General features: G+C 40.3%; 1 protein-coding gene and 1 pseudogene across 1 annotated transcript; both read right to left on the bottom strand.

The window, feature by feature from the left end:
- Window positions 1-9,149: 9,149 nt before the first annotated feature.
- trmt10a (tRNA methyltransferase 10A) lies at window positions 9,150-14,383 on the bottom strand. The gene is made up of 7 exons (XM_061066240.1): window positions 13,948-14,383; window positions 12,651-12,822; window positions 12,012-12,083; window positions 11,859-11,933; window positions 11,199-11,348; window positions 10,956-11,061; window positions 9,150-9,701 (listed from the first exon to the last, which is right to left on the bottom strand). The coding sequence occupies exons 1-7, from the start codon at window positions 14,097-14,099 to the stop codon at window positions 9,514-9,516; spliced, it is 915 nt and encodes a 304-aa protein (XP_060922223.1). The 5' UTR covers window positions 14,100-14,383; the 3' UTR covers window positions 9,150-9,513.
- Window positions 14,384-19,584: 5,201 nt separating this feature from the next.
- Window positions 19,585-20,989, bottom strand: LOC132996343 (zinc-binding protein A33-like; annotated as a pseudogene).
- Window positions 20,990-22,391: the final 1,402 nt, after the last annotated feature.

Consider the following 22,391-nt stretch of genomic DNA (forward strand, 5'->3'; position numbering starts at 1 on the left):
TGGCAAAGCTGTGCTATTACTGAAACACATTGGCATTCAGAAAAAAACTACAAAATAAAAATATAGCCATTTAAAAAATATATCTTTTTACACAGGTTGTTACTCTGAGTTGTAAAATATTTATGATTTTGGTTTAAATGCATAATTACAAACTTACAAGTTATTTTCAATATTCTTTTTATTTTTGAATATTCTTACTGTGGAAGACAGGTTAGGTTTCATTTAGTAGCAAATTTGACATAATCATGGAATAATGACAAAATATTTGTGAATAAACACAGTTTTTTTGCTGAGCAGAGAGACTGAAAGCAGCTCTGTTTTTACACTGGTGCAGTTAGTGTTGCGGAAAGTGCTGAGTTAGCCAATTAAATGGGAGCACATTAGACAATTTATGGTACGATTCAAATACAGATTATTTCTAGAGAATAAATGTCCAAATTGATACCTATTCAGGTAAACTCAGATGAAATAAGACCCCACTACAATGAGGAGTGGCTAGCAAGTGGAAAAATTCTTATCGACTGAGACACATGAGCAGTTTCAGACATGAACCTTAAGAGAATTGGGTCCAGACTTTCTTCATTCCCATACAGCCCCTGTGGAGAATGTCTGGAGACTCTCCAGAGTTCTGTGCATGTCTGAAAGTAGCTATACTGATGCTTGTCATTACTTACGCAGAGAAGTCGGCGTAGAGCTTTTGGCGTCGTAAGGAGTCCTCGAACGCGCTCATGGACTTCTTCCCATTCTCTGTGAGAATTGGATGGAGACCTGACCAGCCACAGTAAGACACTTCTTAGAAGCCATCATTAAAAAATGAACATCCCAGTGTCATCTCCATGTGCTTGTATGTTCCTCGGGGCGTTCAGGGTGACAGAAACATTCATAAAATACGTAGATAAGACAAGTGTCCTGCAGGCTAATGCACACTAACTTCTTTAATGACCGATTGGAAATGTGCAGCATTATTTTCCTCTTAGTATCAAACACTAGAGACATCATATTAAGCTGCTGTAACATTACACTTCCTCATTGAACAGGCTGTGTAAAACTGACACCTGATACCTTATTCAAATTGGTCAAATGGAATGAATACTGCCCTACGCGATTAGGGCTCACTAGACGTTTGGATTTTAATATAAAAAGAAGGTGAAGCGCATGGTTTACAATGAATATTAATGGCTCTTCCTTTGCAAGAAACTGACCTGTGCCTGGCTCCTTTGTCAGTCTGCCACAACGCTGAAGGGTCAGTTGTTTCTGAGCCGGAGTCCTCTTCAGATGTCTCTTCAACCTACAAACAGAAGCAGGAAGTAGTGACAACCTTCCTTTGTATTGTTGAGATTACTATACCTCACTGACACATCTAGAAACTCCACAATTCATTTGTCTATTTCAACTATGAATACTGGCCTCATTTGCAGTTCTTAGAGGCTTAAGCCATCCATCCATCAACCTTGTTTTAGGGTTACATTTTAATTAAACTTTGTGGTAGGTCCCCCCATAAAAATCAATACATTTTGGACTAACAAACTTAAGTTGTGGATTGTTAAAGTTTGTCTATATGCAGGTCCCATTGAAAATTGATTATATGCTGTGTTTTCAGGAGTAAAATAAGAATATTGTGTATATATATATGTTTTTTCTTCTATATATGTTTATTGAAAACAATAAATGAAATAAAGCTCATCACCACATAGTAATAGCTCTCTTTTTAAAAGGGAGAAAATTATGTTCCTACCAAACCATTGGATTTTCTTCTGCTAGTTGGAGAGAATGTCACTAAAACAACAAAAAGAGGGGTAAACATTGAATCACAGACTGTAAGTGGTTTACAGCACAACAGCTGACTATAAGTATGTTGTAATAAAACTCTTGTTTTTAAAGTAAACTGTTGCAACAAAGCAATATGACTATGCCAGAATATTTCTTAGGAAGTTATGATAAGTTGTTTTGAGACCTACTTCAGTAGCAATGACACAGGTTTATATGAGGATGTCTACCTGCTGATGACGACCTGACCAAAGGTGAAGAGGAGTTGGTCAACACTGCAGAAACACGGGGTGAGTCCCATTGTCTGGCTCCCGGCCAAGAAGCCAGCATCTGATGATTGACATTTTCAATCTTTACACCTTTTTCTGTATTATAGATTCAGTTTTAAATCTACACTCGATAAGGATAAAGTGTAAACATAGACCTGACAGCTTAAGGTAGCTTTGCAGATGTTCGATAGTGTCATAAACGCTACAAAGCAATAAAGACCTTCATGTTGGAGACTACTGCGACAGCTTCCACCATGTTCTCTCATCTCTGCAAAACACAAAGATCCCTTGGACTTGTTTTTCTCCTGATGTGCAGTGTGACCTGTGGTATCTTTTACACACAGGTTTGTGCCTCTCTTAACTACATGTAATCAATTAAATTTTTCACAGATGGATTATTTTTTAAACGAGCAAACACTAATATTTAAAAACATGTTTTCACTTTGTCATGATGCATATCTGAGAGTAGATCACATAGTATCTAAAATAATACATCACAATAAAGTGTGAAAACGCGAAGGGGTCAGAATACTTCCTGAGGCCACTGCACACCAATTACAAGAGATTAGGCCCTTTTACTGTGATAAGGAAAAGGGTGCTACTCCTCCTCTCACACAAAACAACTGTTGAAACTTTGGCAGGAAGTAGAGTTCAGCCAGGAGCCATCACATCAAGTGTGTCACTCCCGACATCCAATCTCTTATCTGTTTGTATCTTTCTTATCTTATTTGGATTAACCTCAGGGGATCATGGGTGAAATATTAACTCGTAATGACATAATGACCCCTGTTTATGTATTCGGCAGTAATTAACTTTTAACCAGCAATATGCCAGATGTAGACTAAATAACAAAGGCCTTAAAGTTACATTTTAGCTATGGGCCCCAGAATTGTATGAATACAGGTGTCATGTTAAGGCCCTCATTATTTCTCTTCATACTGAAATATGTAATGAAATGGCAGTGACAACAGTGAACTAGGAACTTTTGGCCATTATCCTCTGATATCTATCAGTGCTCATCATTATCGACACACATTGCACAGAGTAAAAGAAGTGTTAAGACAAACAGACAAAAGAGGGAGACTCAGATGTGTTCGTGACAAGTAGTTACCACACGGAAGAAAGGGAAGAATCAGCCGACATCATTGATGAGGAAGTGGAGCAACAAAAAATTCCCCATCCCTGGCTTATTCAAATTAAGAAATTCCTTTTGGACAGTTTTATCAAACATGCAAATCATTTTTCGTTGTAACCGTTGTAAGTAGTGTGTAGCCTTTCATATGATCTGCCGTAAGAGGGGGTTCAGTTGTATAGTCTTTGAAGGAATTAATATGATATGAGTCTCAGTTTGCTTTGCACAGATACATCTGGGAGAAGTGGGCTCCTTTTAGTCCTTTTCAGAGTCTGTACTTTGATGTGTTTGCTTGAGTTAAGAGTTTGAATCAGTACTAACGCTTTATCCGGAGTAGTTTTTGACACAAGTATCTGTACTTCTACATGAGTAAGGAATATGTGGAGTTTTACCACCTCTGTTAGTTATTGACTACAAAGTAATTCAGAATGATTTGTGACACTGGCTCTCCAAACGGTCACCACCACAGGGGAGATATTAGATGAGAGATCTCCTCTGCCATCTGCTGGCTGCAGATGATGGCCATTTTATAAATAAAAGGATGAATCAGGTGTACTCACAGGTCGGGAGGTGCTGGCTGCCTTCACCTCGGTTGGGTTGGGAGCCGCAGGGTCCAGGCTGAGCCGAGCCAGACGCTGGGTGTTTCTCTGCGGGGACTGGGATCTGGAAATGCGTGACAGCGACCCGGCTGTGCCGTGTCTCTCTCGGTCTGTCCTGCCACCTCGTCTCCTTGCAGAGGTTTGAGATTGGTTCCTCTGAGGAGAGGAGGTCCTGGGTCTGCTGGAGCGCATCAAGTTCCTCCTTATCGCTGGTCTCTGGGAACAAGACAGTGGTTGTCTTAAAAATCCCAAATGTAACACAAATGTTTACTGTTCTGAATATCCTCATTGTCTCTGTATGTATAAAGGCCACAAGTTGAATTCAAGGAACTCTTCAATCCCAGAAAACTGTTGCTAGTTAATGTAGCCACCTCAGGAATGATGCTTATATATATATCATCTTTACCATGAGTACATTGGGGTGAAAGTTGATCTCAGAATCAGCTGAGCACTCAATGATTGTGGTTTTGGTGGAGAACTCCAACCTCGGAGAAATACCCTGAGGGAAAAACAGAAGAGACCAAACATTTGTTCCATGATCGTATTAATCTAAACTTGGATTATGATTACAACTAGATTGCTTTGATATACAATATGCCTACTCACGTCTACTACAAACATCGGTAATACCTCTATCATTACAATCGTCATGGCTGCTCGCTTCATATCTTCCCGACATTTCCTTTGTATACATTCTTGACACATTGATACATCTCTCCATTTACGTTTTTTGGGTAATTTATCCTCACACCCGGAGAGGGGATAACACATCTGTTACAGATTGTTAAGCCCCATGAACCAAACTGTGATTTGTGAATATGAGCTGTATACACACAAATGTGACCAAATCACACATAATAAGTATATATATGTAATATGCTCTTGTATGTAACTGTGAAAATTCAGCGAAAGAAAAATCTTAAAAATAAACAAACAAAAAGTACATTTTTTGTTTCTGACAGCATTAGCATTACAGTTTTGATGATGTCAGAGATGGTAGCATTTATATGGCGGTAGAATGTGAAGGATTTTTTCATGTGAAAAGGCTACACGTGCTGAACATGGAGAACAATACTGTACAATTTGAAAAAGAGCTGGGGCCTACATGAAAGTAAGGTGATCGGGTCATGAGAACCTCTCGGTCAACTCCGGAGAAGGAGGGAACCAGTCTGGGCTCTGGGAATAAAAACCGTCGAGCATCTTCCTCAAAGCAGGCGAGAATGTCCCCCGCTGCAAACACAAACGCACAACGGTAACACAACCACTTTAAAACATTCTGGCTGGAATCTGCTTTAAAGATCCCACAGCTCTGCAGTGTACAACGAATACCCATGATTAAAAAAAGAAAGAAATAGTCTCACCAGGAGGGGCCAGTTGCACCAGTTCAACTCTGACCGTCTCATCTGAGAAGAAGATACATCAAGTTGTAAGAAACAGACAGAATCATCACAGAAAGGGAAATCTCAAATGCACAGCTGCATAGGAGGAGGAGCGGGTTCGATCCAATTCCCAGTGTCCTACATTCCACATGCTGAAGTGTCCTTTGGCATGATACTGAATCCCAAATTAGCCCTGACAGCTGTGTCAGCAATTTATGGGTGAAGTATGATAGAGACTGTGCTTCATATGCACTGTATGAACATAAGTGTGAATGGAGAACAACACTGCTAAATGCTTTGAGTGGTCATCCCAACTAGAAAAGCTCTATCTAAATACAGATCATTTAGACCATGTACAGTGAGGATATTTAGGATTAGACTCTCAAATACACAATAAAAAGGAAAAACCTGAAAATATCTTTTAAAGGTAACATAGAACTTGCTTCAGATAGTGAAATGTGACACCATGTTTACCCTGGAACTTGAATGTGAGAAAATGCAGACATGGACTACAATTTGTATCAGCATAGTGCTGATTGCAAATTGTATAGGGTTAGTTAGTGTTGGGCCATTGCTATCAAAGCAGCTTAGTGCACTTATATAATTTTAATTTTGTTCTTTTATGGTATGTTTCAACAATAACGATAATCATAACTATAATAATTATAGTTATGATTATTGTTGTGAAAGCTGTAAAAACTCCATCTACTGAGGAAGACCATGCAATTTGAGTTAACATCATCTTATCAAACCTTTGATCTTGTTTCAACAGACTGGGCAACTTTTGCACAGCTACAATAAATACTGTATAAGAATGGGAAATGTAAAAATAACATTGAACTAATTGTCTGAAGAAAAAGAGATAGCTTGTATAATTTAGCATGGAGAAGTAAAATATGATCGGCCAACCAAATTAGTTCAATACATTTCAATACATCTTAATAATGAGTCTATATAGTAAATACAATTACTTACACTCAAGCATCACAGCTATGTCTCCGGGGTCCACTGCATGTCTGAAGACCTGGATAATGTTTACACAGCTACATGTAGTCACTAGGTATAGGCATGCAACAAAGGATGAATATATAGAAAATGACTATATAGAAAACAACTCCATATGAGTCGTCACTGATTTATTCAATAAAAAAAAATGCAGCAACCCATTTGATGTATAGCGTTTCAGATGTGTCACGACTTGCCTTCTCGAAGGTCATCTTCTCATGAAACAGCAGAGGGAAGACGGCAGGGAGACATTCAGACTGACGGTAATGGCCCATGAAACACATGCTGAGGTAGATGTCATCTTTGGCTGGCAGATGAACCCCAGGACAGGAAACCTGTTTCATTCAAAAGGGTTATCAGCAATTTTGTCATTGCGGCCAATAAAAATGAACAATGTCGTCAGTGTCTTTAGCTCCAACACAGAGGCTGATTGAGTTACACCAGAAGATTCACCTGAACACCTCTTCCAAGGAGTACATTTGTTTAAGTGGGAGATACAGTAGAAATATAATGCAAGAACTGCTGGATGGATTACCACAAAATATTACCACATATTAATATAATCTTCAGTCAGTTTACGATTAGAAAAAAATCAGATCCTCACTGTAAAAACTAGCTCCATATTTCTGTCACAAGAACAGTGCTGTTTTGTCAACATAAATCAACAACTGAAGGCTCAAACTTTTCACTTGGGCATCAATCCTTAATCCTGTTCCCACTTTAGTCTTTGTCCCTATGTACATTTATACAAAAAAAAAGGGGGGGGGGCACATTTTCTTTTTACTTTACTACACAGAATGTATTCACAGTTTATTTATCTTGTTCCCACAACATACAAACAATATATAACGGTGTTGGGCCAAATGTAACAAGATATCACAAAGAAAGAAATTAAGATAAAATGAAAGGAGTTATTTACTACCGGTGTAAATGTAATTGTTCCCAAACATTACTGATTAGAGGATTTAGAAAATGATCAGACATATAACTGTGTTTACAACAAAATTGATACGGTATTCTGAGTGTGCCTACGTGATTAGTATCGCTCTTTATCATAAATATTGTAACATTTAAACAGTATAGGTTATTTATCGCTCAGATGTTTGAATGGAGAACCCGCTCGTCAGTGTCTTATGGCGGTGATCAGAGATTATATAATAAAATCTAAAAGTTGTACAACTATTCGCTGTATAAGATATTCGCCGAATTGTAGTGGGACTATTACAGTTTAATGCAAAGTTGTCAGTCGGGCTCTCACAACAGAGTATGTTTGATAATTGAACGGCGAATTCAAAAGTGACAAGATTAGAATGAAGACTGGTGTTAGTGGCGCAGGTGTCGCCACGTAGAGCCACTAAGGTTACAGCGGGAGCAGTTAAATACGTGAGAAATAAAAGACGACTCTTACCGCTCTGAACTTTAATTCAACCACCACTTTCAGAGCTTTTCGAGACATTGGCGCATCCGGTCTGAGCCACAGCTTCTCTCCCGGGTCAGCGTCTCCTTACCTTGTTACCATGGTTACTTTAACTTCCGGGATTAGTTGCAAGAGCAACAACGGCTGTCCTGCCCATTTATAAATATCTTCTCGCAGTCTCATATTCATATTGTATATATATATATATATATTTGTGATGGATGGATGAATGGTAAAAATGCATGGAAGAAAGGATTAAATTAATTTATATCCATTAATATATCGCACATAGCATTTTGTAATCATTCATTTTGGATACATACCTGCCTATATATATTTAATAGTCTATATATGCACATATATATGTATAAATCCAATTCAATATCCCCTATACTAAAGCCAGTGTTGGGAAGGATACTTTCAAAACGTATTCCGTTACAGAATACAGAATACATGCACAAAAATGTAATCTGTAACGTATTCCATTACATTAACTAATCTGAGTAACGTATTCTGAATACTTGGAATACTTCCGGTTTGTATTGCATTTTTTAAGTGTATGATTGCGGCGTTGTTATAGTCAGTGGAGCAGCAGCAGTTTAAACTCTCTCCGCCGATGCTGCGGGCCCGCTGGATGTCCGGCTCCCATCCTCTCCCATCTCTGTGCCGGTCCCACCGGAGGCTGAACCCCCCCCCTGCGCCAAGGCTGCCTCGCGCCGTGCAGCGATCGTTTCGGCGTCGGGTCTATTTTTTGCGCTTGACGCGAGCGTATCGCTCCAGGAAACACACTGAAAAAGGATTTTAAACGATATTGATGACATATTATATATGATATAAATGATAAAGCATGCATCCCATAGTTTGTATTCCCCTTCTGTTGTCCTGGAGTTTTAAATAAAGAGAGGGGGGGGGGGGGGGGGGGGGGGGCGGAGAATACGTAATTTACCCTCGACACCCGACATTGAACGGAGCAAACAGCGGAGAAGTTCTTGAAGATGGATGACATTAAATTGGGACGCTGTTGCAGTTAATGTTGGAGCAACAAGTGACCATATGCTTTTATACTACTGGGTCAATGGGTGATATTATTTTAGCGTCGCTTCAGCGTCCGGTGTGAACCCTGCATGCCTCGCTGGTCTCCTGCAGAGCCATGACAGCGGAGCTCTGGGAGCGCAGGTCGGGCAGCTTGCGGATCAGCAGCTCCGTAGATTTCTGGTAGCGACGGAACTCTCTCAGAGCCTCGGTCCCGAGCCGGTCGCGGTGAGGCTTCTTCACGCCGCCGGGGTCCCGGGCGCTCTTACGGCAGCCCTGGTCTCCAGCTGCTTCCTGGGGGCTTTGCCTCCGGTGGATTTACGAGACAGTGATTAAACTCGTGAAACAGAGAAGTACCGTCATGTAATCCACTGATTTCAACAATGTAACTGTATTCTGAATACCATCTATTTAATTTGTAACTGTAACGGAATACAGTTACTCATAATTTGTATTCTAAATACGTAACGCCGTTACATGTATTCCGTTACTCCCCAACACTGACTAAAGCACAAACACATTAAATGAAGGTCCACAGCGTAGGAACAATAAAGTTTGATCGTATCATATTTTGTAGGGATATAGAATACTATACAGTCAAAAACTCCAGGAATCTTAAAGAGTGAAAACAGAGGTCAAGCGTTTACTTCGTCTTGTATTAAATCTGTTCTTTGAAAAAGTTCCATTTGGCACAGGTGTCAAAAATAAAACTGTTGTCAAAAGTTCATTAACTTGAACAGTGTAATTGACAGTTGGAACAAAATACAATTTTAAATAAATATTTAGTAAAAACCAAAAAAAGTATTTTGAAATTTGAAAGACAGAAAGTTTCCAATATAAATCCAACCACTTTCATTTAACTCTTCTTTTCAACGTTAGAACTCTGATTGCAATTGTCCATTCAGGCAAAGTGTTAGGTTATTTTCTCAGTTTGCTCTGGTGGGTCCGGGTCCGGTTCTGAGCCTGAATCTTCCTCCTCTTTTTCCTGAACAGCGGTTCCATCCTTGTCGACGGCCACAGCTCCTTTCCTCATAGGCAGGACGGTGAAAAAGGCCTCCTGCCAGCTGTGCTTCTCCAGATAGGCCAAGATGATCTCAAACACTGCGAGAGGAATGAAAGCACACAAAACACACCTGAGACGCAAAGCATGACTCGTCCAACATCCTCAAACAGCCAGAAATAAGACTGGTCAGCAGCTTTACCAGTCCTTCATCTGTTCCAGCACTGCATGTATGCCGTCTACAAGAACAGGCTCATTACTGTTACTTGTGGATCTAATGAGTTTTAGGTAGCTCCATGATTTAGTAATATACAATGGCCACAGACAGAATAATGCCAACGTATGATGCTAAGAAGGGCTGCTCAATTAATCGAAATATAATCGTGATTAGATCGTGGTCAAACGATCTCCAAACTACTATAATCGAGTTGAAACGATTATTTGGCATTTTTTTCTAAAGAGACGCGCATGCGCATTACAGTCCCTCCCCCAAAGCATTCAGCGCGGCCCCACTGACCGGCACTCACTCTCAAGCAGCTGTGAAGTGAAGGAGGCGAGTTGTGTGTGTGTGGTGACCGGAGGTATTCAAAAAACAGCGCGAGTGGAAAACGGCAGAGTGAGGGCAGCCCCGTCTGATCGACTCTTCGAATCCGACGAGCAGCACCACACAGTGTAGCGGCCGCGCTGCTTCCACTCTCCAGCGCGCAGCCGCCGGCTGTTCTCACCGGACCCTCGCGGGTCAGCTCGTGATTCTCCGCTTGTTGTTGTATGGAACCCGTTCAATGTCGGGGTTCGGGGGGGGTAAATGATGATGGTCCTCATAGCCCCCCCCCACCCCTCTTTCTCTCTCTCTCTCTCTGTGTGTGCTTGTAGTGGGGGGGGGGGGGGGGGGGGGGGGGCAGATGGGGACATTTAATAATGAGAGGAAATTTCAAAGTTCTCAGTTACAAAGTGTTTTTATGGAGAATGTTGCCATCATTAAGGGTTTGAATAACAAGGCACCGATATCCTGCATGGTTTCACGGAGAAATAAGACACGCAGCCGTAATCGGTGTTTACCGGAACCGGAAGTGACTGGTACTTCCGGTTAGTCATTAAAAAAAATAAGGGCACATATTAATAATCGTTTGAATAATCGTGATTTCGTTTTTTGTCCAAAATAATCGTGATTATGATTTTTCCATAATCCAGCAGCCCTAATGCTAAGATAATACATACATATAAGATTAATGTTTATTTCAGGTTAAAATGAACAGCATTGCTCAATCATGACTAAAACCGGTCAGTGACAATTTGTGCAGTTGCTAAAAACCACGCGTATAAGTCTCCTGTTTTGGTCGGATGTATGTACTCACCATGGTTGACTGCCAGAACCTTCCTACTGTTCATCTTGACAAAGCTGTTCAGAGGAAGCTGAGCGTGATCGATCCCAAGCTCCTTCGCCCTCTCAAAGGTTATCCCCTGCAAACGATGCCAAGACAGAAAACCAACCGGGTCAAATCATGAAGCGGTACACGATGAACCAGAGGGGAATATGTCTCCAAAAACTACTCAGCTTCACATGTTTCTAAAAGGAGCGGCACTGAAGTCAGACCAACCTTGTGATGGTTGTGGTCCACCAGGCCTCCGATCACATAGGCTTTGTTTTGGTCCAGTTCCTCCAGCACATTGGGAGAGTCCGACGTCAGGTACACCAGATCTTCCTTAGCCACAACTTTACTGTAGTGCTCAGTTTTAATGGTAACGTCCTGTACACAGATGCAGAAGGAGACAATTAAAACACACAATGCCAACAAACGTTTATTTAAAGACCTTACAGCCTGAAAGAAAAGCCAGACTGCACAGACTGGAAGAAATATGCTTAGTGGTAAAAACTAAAAGCAAGGTCATTTTTACCTTGGAAGCTAAAACTAATTATCTTCAATACCACATTGACACCTATAATTATTATTTTCTTAATTAATCCTTCGGTCAATAAAACATAATATAAAATGGCCATCACAGTATCCTAGGGAACAGTGTGACATTATTTCAGTGTTTCCCTTACGTTCAAAAGTATTGCCGCCACAGGTGCTAAAATAAAATCCCAGGCTAGGGATAACACTTCGTCTTATTTTGTTTGACCAACAGTCCAAAGCCCAAAAGCTGGAACAATCTAAATGTTTTGGCCCTTTTGCTTGGAAATAGACTTAAGAGGGATATAATTTAATTGTGACCAACTGTTAGAAGACCTGAGTAGTTGTTCCAGATCTGCTTACCTTCCAGTTTACCCATCCTTTATCCTTTTCATCCATGCCCTGTTTCAGCTGTCCCCCCAGGCTTGTCAGATAAAACTGGAGAAGCGAGAGCATTGGTTACAGGTCGGAAAGGATTGTTTGTGCTCGCTCATTCGTTGGCCAGTCATCACTTACCTGCACTGGATGAACACAACGTCTGTTCTCAGCATAGCACCGCTGGATCTGCTTGTGAAGCTTCCGCACATCCTGAGAAGACAAGAACATTTGTGATCAGCATGACTTGGTTCCTCAGTACATATTAATAGAGTTGCAGTCAGAAAATAACCTCCTTTCCTAACCACTATTCCTTGACCCAGATGGAAAAAAAGTAAAGATGTGAAGAATTAGGAAAAAAGTACAACGATGCAGAGAAAATCCAACTCCAACTTTTTTTATAAGATAAAATATACAGTATACTGTGCTGTCAGTTACAGAATAGTTTACACATACTGACACATCCTAAGATAAGATTTTCCTACACACGGGACAATTAACCGTCAGTTTCTCACAGGAAGAAACACCAAAACAGATTTTTATTGGCGAAAAAAAACCCCAAACAGCTCAGATGATTCTGTGAGGATTTACACAGTTCTAGATTGAGTCACGAGAGTAAAACAGCATTTGCTGCTGTAAAGAATTGTGGGAGGACACTATCTCCTCTTCTTTCATTAAGGATCGTCCAAATTTTCTAATGCTGAGTTCGGAAGCACCGAAGCTCCTATACTTATCATTTAGAGAATTCCAACAGCTATCAATATGGCGGGCGCTGCTTACCTTGAGCAGCATGAGGCTATCGAAGCTGCAGTCCACCACCAGCCTCAGAGAGCTGGGCGTCATGTCTCTGCGGAGACGCTTTCTGGAACTCTGGGCATCATCCCCGTGTTCCTCCTCCTCACAATTCTGCCTCTGTACGCGACGCTGCTGCTTCCTCTCCTTTCGTTTCTGCCTGCAGTGCAAACAAGCCAGTTACAGAGATGTGGACCAGGACATGGTATTACTCTGCAGACCCCCACATTGTAATTAAATGCTCAAAAGCCCAAGTCGTTTAATAGCGATTAGTAAAAAGGCCTTGAATCATTTTAAGTAACTAACTTATTTGAAATATTTACCTTATTTACATAGAGATGGGGTTGGATGATGTGACAAAATATTAAGTCAAGATAATAATTTTCATATAAGTCATTATTGATGAACAATATAATATCTGTAATAAAGTTTGGAGACTGATTTTAGCTCCTAAGTGAAGGTTGTGGTTTTAAACTCATATTTGAGCAGAGAATGACAAACACTGAATAAAAAGTTAAACATTTGCAATTGTGAGGTAGATTATAACAAAAGTATAAGTTATATATCCTCACTATGTTAAGACAATGCATAAGCATAAATTAATATATACTGACCTTTTGTTATATTGTTATTGATGGTGAAAACAAGACTTCAATTTGTATTGATACTGTTTGATATGGAGGTTCCTTAAAGATTCAGTGTGTAGAATTTTGTGACATCTAGCGGTGAAGTTGCATGTTGCAGCTGTATACCCCTCACCTCACCTTCCCCTTTGAAACATGACAGAGAACCTGTGGTAGCCTTTAGTTGTCTTAAAAACTCAAAAAGTGTTTAGTTTGTCCAGTCTGGGCTACTGTAAAAAAATAAATAAATTAAAAAAAAAAAGACATGGCAGCCTCTGTAGAGAGGACCCGCTCCTGATAACGTAAAGTATCTGAACTTAAAGGGCACATTCTAGGGTAAAGAAAACAATAATTCATACTATTTAAATGATTATCCTCTAGTAAAACATCACTAGGATTACTTATTATCCACTTTTGGCCAATCAATCCCTTTTACTTAAATCTTACACACTGGACCGTTATAACGGTTTTATTTAGGTTTTTCACAACTTGGCAGCCTTGTACACACGTGTGGTTTGGTATATAAAAACACATGGGGGGTGTTGTAGCACCAGTAAACAATAGAAATAAAACCATTGTCACGTTTTGTCATGACACAATCCTGTTTAGAACACAAGTTTTATTAGCAGATCAGCTGCTGCCCCCCGTGTGGCCTCACTCACTTCCGCAGCTCCCGGTCCCCTTCCCACTTTTGCTGCTTCAGAAGCTTCTTCCTCTGCCGTTTGGAAAGCGCCTGGTTCTCCGCGGCAGCTTCTCCATGCTGCTCGCCGTGCTCCCGGGCTGACTTCTCCCTCTTCTCGCCGTCATCGGCCATGAGCACCGAGCAGAGCTGAGCGCTGCCCGCCTCTCTGTAACGCCTTCCCGCGACCTGCTGCTGCTGCTGCCGTTAGCTTGTTAGCTGCTGTTAGCTTCGCTGTACACAGAGCCAAGCGGCTGCATTTAACAACGAGCCGGAGTTTCCCACCGCTTCACTGCAGAGTCTGATCCGTGTAACGCTTCTCCATCCCCCGCACACGCAACTACACGAGTCTCACACATACACACCTGGAAAACAACGTAAACACGCTACACACTACTGATCCACATGCATCTACTGTGATGATGGCGCATAAGTGACGTCAATTTACGGCGTCAGCTGCATTCAAATGCAACCAGAAATACTGCGGAACTTTTTTATTAATGGCATGCGCTCAAAAAATTATGAAACCATATCACTCTATATAAGGCCTAAAACACTGACTTTATGAATAACAACTACATGTTAAAACTTTATGTAACTGTATTACATAATTTCAACGTAAAGTGTCACATTTAAGCAAGTTTTCTTTTAATTATAATTATTATATTGTGTGAATAAATCAAAGAACTTGAGACAGATTTAATTTAGTAAAATTAAACTAAAAATATGACTATTCTAAATTAAATTGAATAATTTAGTGGCGTGTCACCACAGGTTTCTATTTAATTAGGAGGTATTTTATATATTTAACATAGTCTCACTATTGTAACACTTTAGACATTCTTAAAGTTTTAAAGTTTATTAAGTTGTATATAATGGCTTTATTATTGGTCCTGGGTTTTTCACTTTCTAATTAGCCATAAAGTTAATTAAGTGCTTAATGAAGGGGAAATAACAATTAATAAGTACATATGAACCCTTAATGCAAGGCATTTATTGCAACATGTATGGAAACTAGTCCACGATGTGTGTGTGTGTGTGTGTGTGTGTGTGTGTGTGTGTGTGTGTGTGTGTGTGTGTGTGTGTGTGTGTGTGTGTGTGTGTGTGTGTGTGTGTTGGTGTGTGTGTGGGTGTGTGTGTGTGTGTGTGTGTGTTACTGATCGGGTTGTAATGGAATGCGTTTCAGACAAACATGGGTTTAAATGCCTGTGTGTACAGTTACAGCTCTGCAACACGATCCTGCTGCATCTCCGTCCCCTGCTAACCCACTTACTGTACCAGCCTTGGACACTGACTGCTCACAACGCTCACATTCCTCCATCAGCAGTGCTAAGCCAGCTTTCAGCCATGCAAACATGCCAGAGAGTTCTGCAGTTCCAGATCAGATAATTCAATTCTTCTTCTAATTTAATTAATTCAAGGAAGTCCTTTCTTCCTGAGGGAGAAGTATAGGTCAACATCAAATCTCATGTCTGTATAGGTCAACCTCAAATCTCATGTCTGTATGTTAGGTACAGAGCGCCTGGCTTAGCATAGCGAGACTGGAAACTGATACACATTCACTACAAGTTTATAAATGCACATGCCTACGCCTCTACAGCTAAGACAAATGATTTTAGGCTGGTAACATGCTGGATCTACTTTTTGGCAACCTGTGACAACAAGACCGTAAAGCTGCACACATCAGCTATGTTTCAATTGAGAAACCACCTGTTGTAGTCTTTATTTCATTTGGATTGAGGGACATATTTGAAAGAGTCTTCAAAATGGGACAGTCAAGTTGCACCCCACGGTTTTCAAATGCAGCCTCCGAAGAATGCACCCATATTGTCTGTTTGTGTTGTTCGCAAGGCTTTAGAGATATCGTGATGTGTATTTTGAATTTATAACTGGACATATCCAACACCATTTGTCCGGTTATAAATTCAAGTTCATAAAGATCCCTCCAGACAATCAAGGCTTGAGGTTATCAGCAGTAGTTCAAATCTCCATTATCTTCTATGGTTTTAAAAGAAAAGTTCAACATTTCCAGCAGCTGGAAAGCTAAGCCTAAATCCACAAATAAATTATTTTTGCATAAGTAAAACAAATGGTAATTGCTCTGTATATAAGACTTTTCTAATCTTGACGATCCCTCAAAGCACTTTACAATACAGATTAGCCTTTCACCCATTCACACAGACATTCATACAGTGCATCTATGTGCAGCACTTTACTCTATTACATCAGTTACATACATCGAGGAGGGGGGGCACTTTGGCATGCAGACTGGTGGAGACTGGGATCGAAACACCGACCAGTGATACCACCTGAGCCACAACAAAGAAACGCACTGTGTTTTAGAGTTATTGTTGTTAAGTGTATTGTTTCTTATATTTGGACAGAGTCAGGCTATAGCTGTCCCAAGATTTGCAGTCTTTATGCTAAGATAGGCTAAGCATCTCCTTATCCCTCTTACCTGAACTCCATCTAGTCAGCGAGTAATAACAGACAGTTTTTCAAAAAGGGTCTCATGTTTATTCAATTTTAAAGACGCACAAACATATTAACCAACCGCATCTAATGTAATATTGCATTCTGTATTTGTGACACACTTTTGAACGACACTGTACATTTGCAAAACACCTCAAAGTGGAAAAAAAGACATCATAAAGGTGGACATTTCTCTTTCTTGACCCCTTCACCTCACGTGTGCTCACCACTTCTTTCCAAGAGTCTCCAACATCCTCACCTCTCCTTTCCATGACAAACCTACCTATGTTTGACGAATGAAGCCAAAAAGGGGAAGCAAACTACGATGGTGGGAGGGGAGGTCCACAATCAATTTGAAAACCAGAACATTTCAGCAGTAGAAACTAAAATTAAACGTCAGGAAAACCTTATTAATATGTGTGCCTTATCAAATACAATCAAAACAGGATCTGTTGACACATACCGCTTCTTAATGAGACACATGATCTTTTCAAATACAGCGACCATTCTAAAACATCTGTTGTCTCAGAGTTTAAAAAAAACATGGACTGTCCAGCAGGTCCACAGTCTGAGAATTATAACATACAAACAAATAACTCAGTATCAAATAATTCTGTTTCAATATCGTCATGTAGAAACAGTGACACACATGGAAATACATGTTGAAAGGGGGTGAATTGAAAACCAGTTTGCAAATCACACAGCTTCTGTTTCTCTATCTTTGCTGTGCCTGATGGAGAGAATTCTGCAGCTGCACAATCACATTCTTTACATTCCAGTGAAAACAGAGGAAAGATGAAAATTAGCAAACTGGATCGTTTCACAAACACAAACTTCCTCCATGTGGTCACTTAATGAAAACGTAATGGCTTCCACAAACTGCGTGTCCGCAGGAGCATGGTGAGACATCTGTTGTATGTCTACCATTGTATAGGTTAAACTGACAAATTACATTATGCACATGAAGGCATCACCATTGACATTTCTGTATATATAACCGACATTTTAATTAATTTCATGATTTAAATTCCAGCAGTAATAGAAAGTTCAAAGTTAATTGCTATAACATGGCATAAAAATAGAATCAAGATGGTTATCATAACTGTTTCCATCTGTTGGAGACTTGTCCAATGACAAACATCATATTCATAATCCTGACATATTTTTTTTTGTTTTTTGTCAGAATTAAACCCTGATTAGTTTTGGGAGTGAGTGATTACGTACAATCAGAGTCAGTGCAATATAGGCCTGAGTATAAAGTAAGTCTTTCAATTATTTTTAATCATCTAGTGGTGCACTTGCAAATTGCTGTATACCCCTCACCTTCCCCTTCCAAACATGACAGAAAACCTGTGGTAGCCTTTAGTTGTCTTAAAAACTCAAAAAGTGTTTAGTTTGTCCAGTCTGGGCTACTGTAAACAAAAGCATACAGGGTGCAGCCTGGTGAAGAGCCCGGAACCCGGAGCAGTCCAGCATCCACCCAGAGTTCAGTTCTGCAGGAAACCAACAAAACAAAACAGACTCAGTTATTGTGAACACACCATGAACACAGGTATTTTCATTCACATTGGGGAAATGTTGAATTTGTGCACAGTATGATAGCATCGCAGTAACTTAAAGGGACGGCCACAACTGCTACTCACAGCTGGTTTTAGCCGCAACAACTTGCTAAGGTTCATCACATCATTAATTGGCTCTGTGAAAGTTCTGTGAGACAAATTGCCACTGAAACAATTTGACTTTGTTTGGTTTCAGCAGCTCCACAGCTGCAACAAGCCTCTGAGCTATATCTGTTTGCTCACCAAAGAACCTGCAATGTTTAATACCGTCTCTGTCCCTGACCGTGACCGGACATGTGCAGCCAGAAAGAAGCCTGAAAACATTTCATCCACTACTTTGTTACTTTCATTTATTGCATAATAATGAAACACTGTACAGCCCTTATTTTATACGTGGATTGTCTCCAAGGCCGTTCACAACTGGGAATCTGGAGGTTCTCCACCCCTGGTAATAAGAATCTCTTGCTAGATATACCAGAGATACATTTAAGAGAGATCTGATCAAACAACCTAAAGCCGTTTACAAACATGACCTCCAGGTAAAACCCGGAGGATTTGCAATGGAGTCTACCCAGAGTTTGCCTTTCACACATGCACATTTTCTGCACAACAGCATCAAATCCTTTGTGTTATTCAAGAGAGAGGTGGAGCAGCCGGGTGGAGCAGACAGAAACAGGAAGTAACGTATAAACTCAGCTGAGGCGATAACGTGACGACACACTCTTTGACATCTTAGCCAGTGTCTTCTCATGTATGGCAGCACCTTTTCCCCAGAGATACTTGTTTTCCTTAAATTTTTTAAATTTGTGTTTGTCTGTTCCATTGCATGTCTGAAAGCAGCTTACTGTTTGTTCACATTAAGTCCCTGAGACAACATTAACTTTGTATGAAAGTTTTTTGATGCCAACATTTTTTAGCAAAAGCTGACGTTTTGTCCAACCAAGAATCTGAGATTCAAAAGGGATCTGAGATCGATCAGAAAATCCCAACAATGGTTCATGAGCTAAATCCTGATTTTATGTAATTTTCTAGAACATTATGTGCAAATATTAAAATTAAAAAGTGTAGTTGGTCCATTTATCTAACTGGCAGCATTAAAAGTGTAGTAATTTGTAAATTATGACACTTTTCCAATTTGATTTGAAATGAACGGCAGTGATGCATTTTCAAACTGTTGAATTAGAATTTCAGTGTCATGTGTCCATTTTGTCTTTTAATTTGACTTTTACTTAGATTTATAATTAGACTTTTAATTTTAATTTAACAGCGTCAGGATTGTATTTCTATAACCATCTGACCAAACCTTATAGTGAACACAGTTTGAACATGACATGATGGTGATTTAATCATATCGAAATCATCAAATATCAGATTTTCCTCTTGCAGACTGATCCCTAGGCATATAGTTTTGCCACTAATATGCCTCCATACTCAAAGGTTGATTTTGAGGGAAAGTGTTGTCCTGACAAAGGAACATAACGGCAAGATCACAATCAGATATCAGGTATTAGAAAACATTGTGAATATGGTGATTACTTACATTAAGTTATAAAATGTTATTGTAGAGATGTCATCATCCTCATAACTGTCTACATCTTGAAGTGTACATTGAGTGTCCTTGGTAATATCCACAGTGGCACTGTGGATGTGGTGTTTATGAAGGGGAAAAGCGTCTGGGTGAATGTCTGTGGGAAGGTAACAAATTGTGTGTTTGTATCCAGGTCAAAGAATGACAGCTGACCTCTGTCCCAGTCCAGTTATACTCTGATCCTCTGAATCGGGTTCTTCACTGAGAGAGAACAGTCGACGTGTGGTGGAGAGCATGCATTGAGTTTACCATTGTGGAAGGATATAGCCCAGTAACCAGTCGGTATATCTCCTTGCCTCTGGACAGACTCTTCTATCACACCCACCGACCAGTCTGCATCATTTGGAACTTCAACATTCCAGCTGTGAGTCCCCGAGTTAAAGCCCTCAGATCCCAGGACTGTGGTGCAACTATCAAATCTTTCTGGGTTTTTCGGAAGCTGGTTCTCCCTCTCTACACATTGTACACCTCTCAGATTTCTACTTAGTAAAAGGTTTGATTGAGCTGTGTTTGGGTCCAGAATCACGGGAGTGTAGGAGACCATGTCCTTCATCTTGATCCATACTTTGAAGGTGAGGTTGCCCAAATTTTTTGACAGGTCTATCAAAACTCCAGAGGCCAGCTTTGGATCCTCCAGCAGGTGGCGCTGCTTGACTCTTTCCACTGCAGCATTGAAGTTCTGCAGGAATGACGTCTGCAGTTTTCAGTTCCTCCTCTGTGATTCTGATAGTTTCTGAAAGAGCTGCTATCTCTCTGCTCAGAGTCTCAATTCTCTGCTTCATCACTCCACTCTTCTGCTCCTCTTCCTTCCTCAGAACGGTCATCCTGGCGTCATCTTCTTTTTGTAAAAAATTCTGAAGCTTCATAAACTCATCTTTAATCATCTTCTCTGTTTGTTGGGCCTGGTCCTTAATTACTTTCGCTGTTAAATCCCAGTTAACCTTAACTTGAATGAAGTGCTCCAGTTTGTCCTGTAAGGGCTTTAAGGATGTCCTGAGCCGTTCCCTGTTGTCCTGTGCAGCTTCATCAATTGGTCTGAAACTGTGATTGGTGTGTGCTCTTGAGTCACGACAGACCACACACACAGGCTGCTGATGGTCCAAACAGAAGAGCTTTAGTTTCTCGGAGTGCAGGTTGCACTGAGCCTCAGTACAAGCATAGGCGCTCTCTTCAAGAGAAAGTTCCTGTAACAAGGCTTCACACAGGTTCCTCAAGGCCAAGTTAAATGGCGGATCACTCTTTGAAGATCTTCTTTTGCAAACTGGACACTGGTAAACCTCTTTGTCCGCCCACCAGGTCTGCAAACAGTCTTTACAAAAGCTGTGGCTGCATGACAGCACAACAGGGTTTTTGAAAATCTCATAACAGACGGGACAAGAAAAGTCAACGGCTGATTGCAGAGCCATGTTTTGTCATAAATGAGAGTAAAAAAAACGCAGAAGAGAGGCGTAGTGATCACAAACTCAGCCAGTCGTAGTTACTTTCACTTTGAATCCCACCTCAGTCAAACCAGTCAGCGCTGCACCAAACCTGCAGCATTTCAGTTTCCCATGCAGTGTCCCGAGCTCTTCTTACTGTATCTGTTCCGTCTTAGATAAAGTGCTGGGTTTTAATCCTATTATCCTTTCCTGTGCCTCTCCCTTCAGAGTAAAACAGTCACAAACTGGTTTTCCTTACAATTAACAGGGGAGGAGTCCTTTCAGGGCATTTCTGGTAAGAGATCATGGGCCAGTTAACTATGACTCAGCTTAAAAATCCAGAAGCCTGTCTTATGAAATTCAAAACACTAGGACTAACAAAAAGTGAAGTGTTTGACTCAAACTGGAAACAGCCCAGTATCTCCAGTGTTCAAGGTATTCCTATTGCCTTAGCTGTCGTTCAGACTCCTATCTCCTCTGACAGACAAATACAATCAAAAAATTCCAGGTTAATTTCCAGGCAGCCAGACGACTTGTAGGCACGCTGCTCGGTCAGGTCACAGTTCCAACCGTGGGTGTGTTGCATTCCACCCTCTGCTCACTTGCCCTGTCTGTGCTTCATAATCTGCACCACATATTTCATATTCAAAAACATACATGCCTGGTATGGACGATGTGCTATGACTATATTAGATTAATCAAACCTTAATTCTAAGATGTCAATTTGTGTAAATCTAAAATCCAATAATACAATTTTCCGTATCCTTTAATCTTCAGAAATTAGGTACCATTAGAGTGGAAACTCAATTGGTCTGAAAAGTCACACATGAGTGCTGAGTGACAGTTTGTGGTTGGCTTTCCTGAATTACACCACATTTAGCTAGGCAGTCTGACAGATTTCAGCCACAAACAAATCTCTGACAAGTTGTTCTTCACAGACACATGAAGATGTTATGGTGAAAAATGTTGTTAAAAAATAAAACTGTCATTTGGATAAAATGGAACGGTAAACTAAAAACAGACATTGGGAAAAAAGGGCATTTTTGAGACTTTAATAATACTCATAGAGTGCATACATCCAACAAGGCCCAACAGTCTCCTTATGAAGCCACATTTAAATTCATTTGATCCAGATATGCGCCAAACTGCACATATACTTATAACCTACATGTTATGGATTCCTCTTTGGGTTATGTCTCATCCCTCCACAAAATGTCATGGAAATTAGTTCAGTACTTTTTGTGTAATCCTGCTAATAAACAAACGCAGACAAAAACATCACCTCCCTGACCGAGGTAACAAAATCCTCAAATTGGTCAAACTTGAAATTCAATATAATCTCAATCAGCTCTTTGCACTTCTACTGATAAAAGAGATGTATTATATGCGA

The sequence above is a fragment of the Limanda limanda genome, chromosome 22, assembly GCF_963576545.1.
Source record: "Limanda limanda chromosome 22, fLimLim1.1, whole genome shotgun sequence".
NCBI classification, from domain to species: domain Eukaryota; kingdom Metazoa; phylum Chordata; class Actinopteri; order Pleuronectiformes; family Pleuronectidae; genus Limanda; species Limanda limanda.